Source organism: Ammodytes marinus, assembly GCF_949987685.1.
Source record: "Ammodytes marinus genome assembly, chromosome: 2".
NCBI lineage: Eukaryota > Metazoa > Chordata > Actinopteri > Uranoscopiformes > Ammodytidae > Ammodytes > Ammodytes marinus.
Window position 1 is genome coordinate 36,925,590 of NC_137231.1, and position 2,500 is coordinate 36,928,089.

Sequence of the window (2,500 nt, forward strand, 5' to 3'; positions counted from 1 at the left end):
CTAACAATCTTGACCGGATGAAGCAGGACATCCGGGTACTTCTAACCATCCTAAATCTGGCCACAAGAATCAGGACATCTTAAATCTTTTTTATTCCATACTAAATAGTAGAAAGTATGTGATTCGGAACGCAGGGACTGTTTTTCTGCCAGCAACCAGTAACCTGCAACCATAACCCTTTCAGCACCATGGACAGCTTAATACATGAGTGATTACTGCCATCTAGTGGAGAGGTGGCAGAATAACAGCTTTCTTAATGTTGCTTTTGTCATGTCTCTCACCTGTTTGTCATGTATGATGAACTGCTTCACTTATTAAAAAAGACACAGCTAGACAATTTAAATATAATAAGCAGTATTTATTAAAAACATCTCTCTCTTTCTCTCTCTATCTGTCTCTCTCTTTCTCTTTCCCTCAGTATTAAACTAACCCCCCCTCTCTCTCTCTCTCTCTCTCTCTCTCTCTCTCTCTCTCTCTCTCTCTCTCTCTGTCTTAAACCTAACCTTATGTCTCTCTCTCTCAGTATTAACCCTAACCTTGATGTCTCTCTCGCTCTCTGTATTAACTCAGTATTAACCCTATGTCTCTCTCTCTCTCTGTCTGTCCCTCAGTATTGAACCTAACCCTATGTCTCTCTCTCTCTCTCTCTCTCTCTCTCTCTCTCTCTCTCTCTCTCTCTCTCTCTCTCTCTCTCTCAGTATTAACCCTATGTCTCTCTCTCTCTCCCAGTCTTAAACCTGACTCTAGTGGACCTGCCTTGCATGACTAAAGTGCCAGTGGGTGACCAGCCCACGGACATAGAGCAACAGATCAAAGACATGTCTCTCTCTCTCTCTCTCTCTCTCTCTCTCTCTCTCTCTCTCAGTATTAACCCTAACCTTGATGTCTCTTTCTCTCTCTTTCTTTCTCTCTGTATTAACTCAGTATTAACCCTATGTCTCTCTCTCTCTCCCAGTCTTAAACCTGACTCTAGTGGACCTGCCTGGTATGACTAAGGTCCCACTGGGAGACCAGCCCGCAGACATAGAGCAGCAGATCAAAGACATGTCTCTCTCTCTCTCTCTCTCTCTCTCTCTCTCTCTCTCTCTCTCTCTCTCTCTCTCAGTATTAACCCTATGTCTCTCTCTCTCCCCAGTCTTAAACCTAACTCTAGTGGACCTGCCTGGTATGACTAAAGTCCCAGTGGGAGACCAGCCCGCGGACATAGAGCAGCAGATCAAAGACATGTCTCTCTCTCTCTCTCTCTCTCTCTCTGTCTCTCAGTATTAACCCTAACCCTATGTCTCTCTCTCTCTCTCTCTCTCTCTCTCTCTCTCTCTCTCTCAGTATTAACCCTAACCTTGATGTCTCTCTCTCTCTTTCTCTCTTTCTGTATTAACTCAGTATTAACCCTATGTCTCTCTCTCTCTCCCTCAGTATTAACCCTATGTCTCTCTCTCTCTCCCCAGTCTTAAACCTGACTCTAGTGGACCTGCCTGGTATGACTAAGGTCCCAGTGGGAGACCAGCCCGCAGACATAGAGCAGCAGATCAAAGACATGTCTCTCTCTCTCTCTCTCTCTCTCTCTCTCTCTCTCTCTCTCTCTCTCTCTCAGTATTAACCCTATGTCTCTCTCTCTCTCTCTCTCTCTCTCTCTCTCTCTCTCTCTCTCTCGCTCAGTATTAACCCTATGTCTCTCTGTCTCTCCCAGTCTTAAACCTGACTCTAGTGGACCTGCCTGGTATGACTAAAGTCCCAGTGGGAGACCAGCCCGCAGACATAGAGCAACAGATCAAAGACATGTCTCTCTCTCTCTCTCTCTCTCTCTCTCTCTCTCTCTCTCTCTCTCTCTCTCTCTCTCTGTCTCTCAGTATTAACCCTAACCTTGATGTCTCTCTCTCTCTCTCTTTCTCTCTCTCTGTATTAACTCAGTATTAACCCTATGTCTCTCTCTCTCTCTCTCTCTCTCTGTCTCTCTCTGTATTAACTCAGTATTAACCCTATGTCTCTCTCTCTCTCCCAGTCTTAAACCTAACCCTAGTGGACCTGCCTGGTATGACTAAAGTCCCAGTGGGAGACCAGCCCGCAGACATAGAGCAACAGATCAAAGACATGTCTCTCTCTCTCTCTCTCTCTCTCTCTCTCTCTCTCTCTCTCTCAGTATTAACCCTATGTCTCTGTCTCTCTCTCTCTCCCAGTCTTAAACCTGACTCTAGTGGACCTGCCTGGTATGACTAAGGTCCCAGTGGGAGACCAGCCCGCAGACATAGAGCAACAGATCAAAGACATGCTGCTGCAGTTTGTCACCAAAGATAACTGTCTGCTGCTCGCCGTCTCACCCGCCAACTCTGACCTGGCTAACTCTGACGCCCTCAAGATAGCCAAGGAGGTGGACCCGCAAGGTACACACATAGACACACACTGACAGAGACACACACACACACACTGACAGAGACACACACACACTGACAGAGAGACATACACGCACAGACATACAGAGAGACAGACACACACACACACA

At 46.4% G+C, this 2,500-nt stretch overlaps 1 protein-coding gene across 1 annotated transcript in view; it reads left to right on the plus strand.

Annotated features, from left to right (window-relative positions):
• Nucleotides 1–2,500, plus strand: part of LOC307257525 (dynamin-1-like) — a gene marked incomplete at both ends in the record, with an annotated part of 22,135 nt that overhangs the window by 3,002 nt on the left and 16,633 nt on the right. Inside the window, one exon of the mRNA XM_080036787.1 lies at nt 2,178–2,381. Coding sequence (XP_079892913.1) covers nt 2,178–2,381 — 204 coding nt within the window. The remainder of the gene's footprint in view (nt 1–2,177; nt 2,382–2,500) is intronic.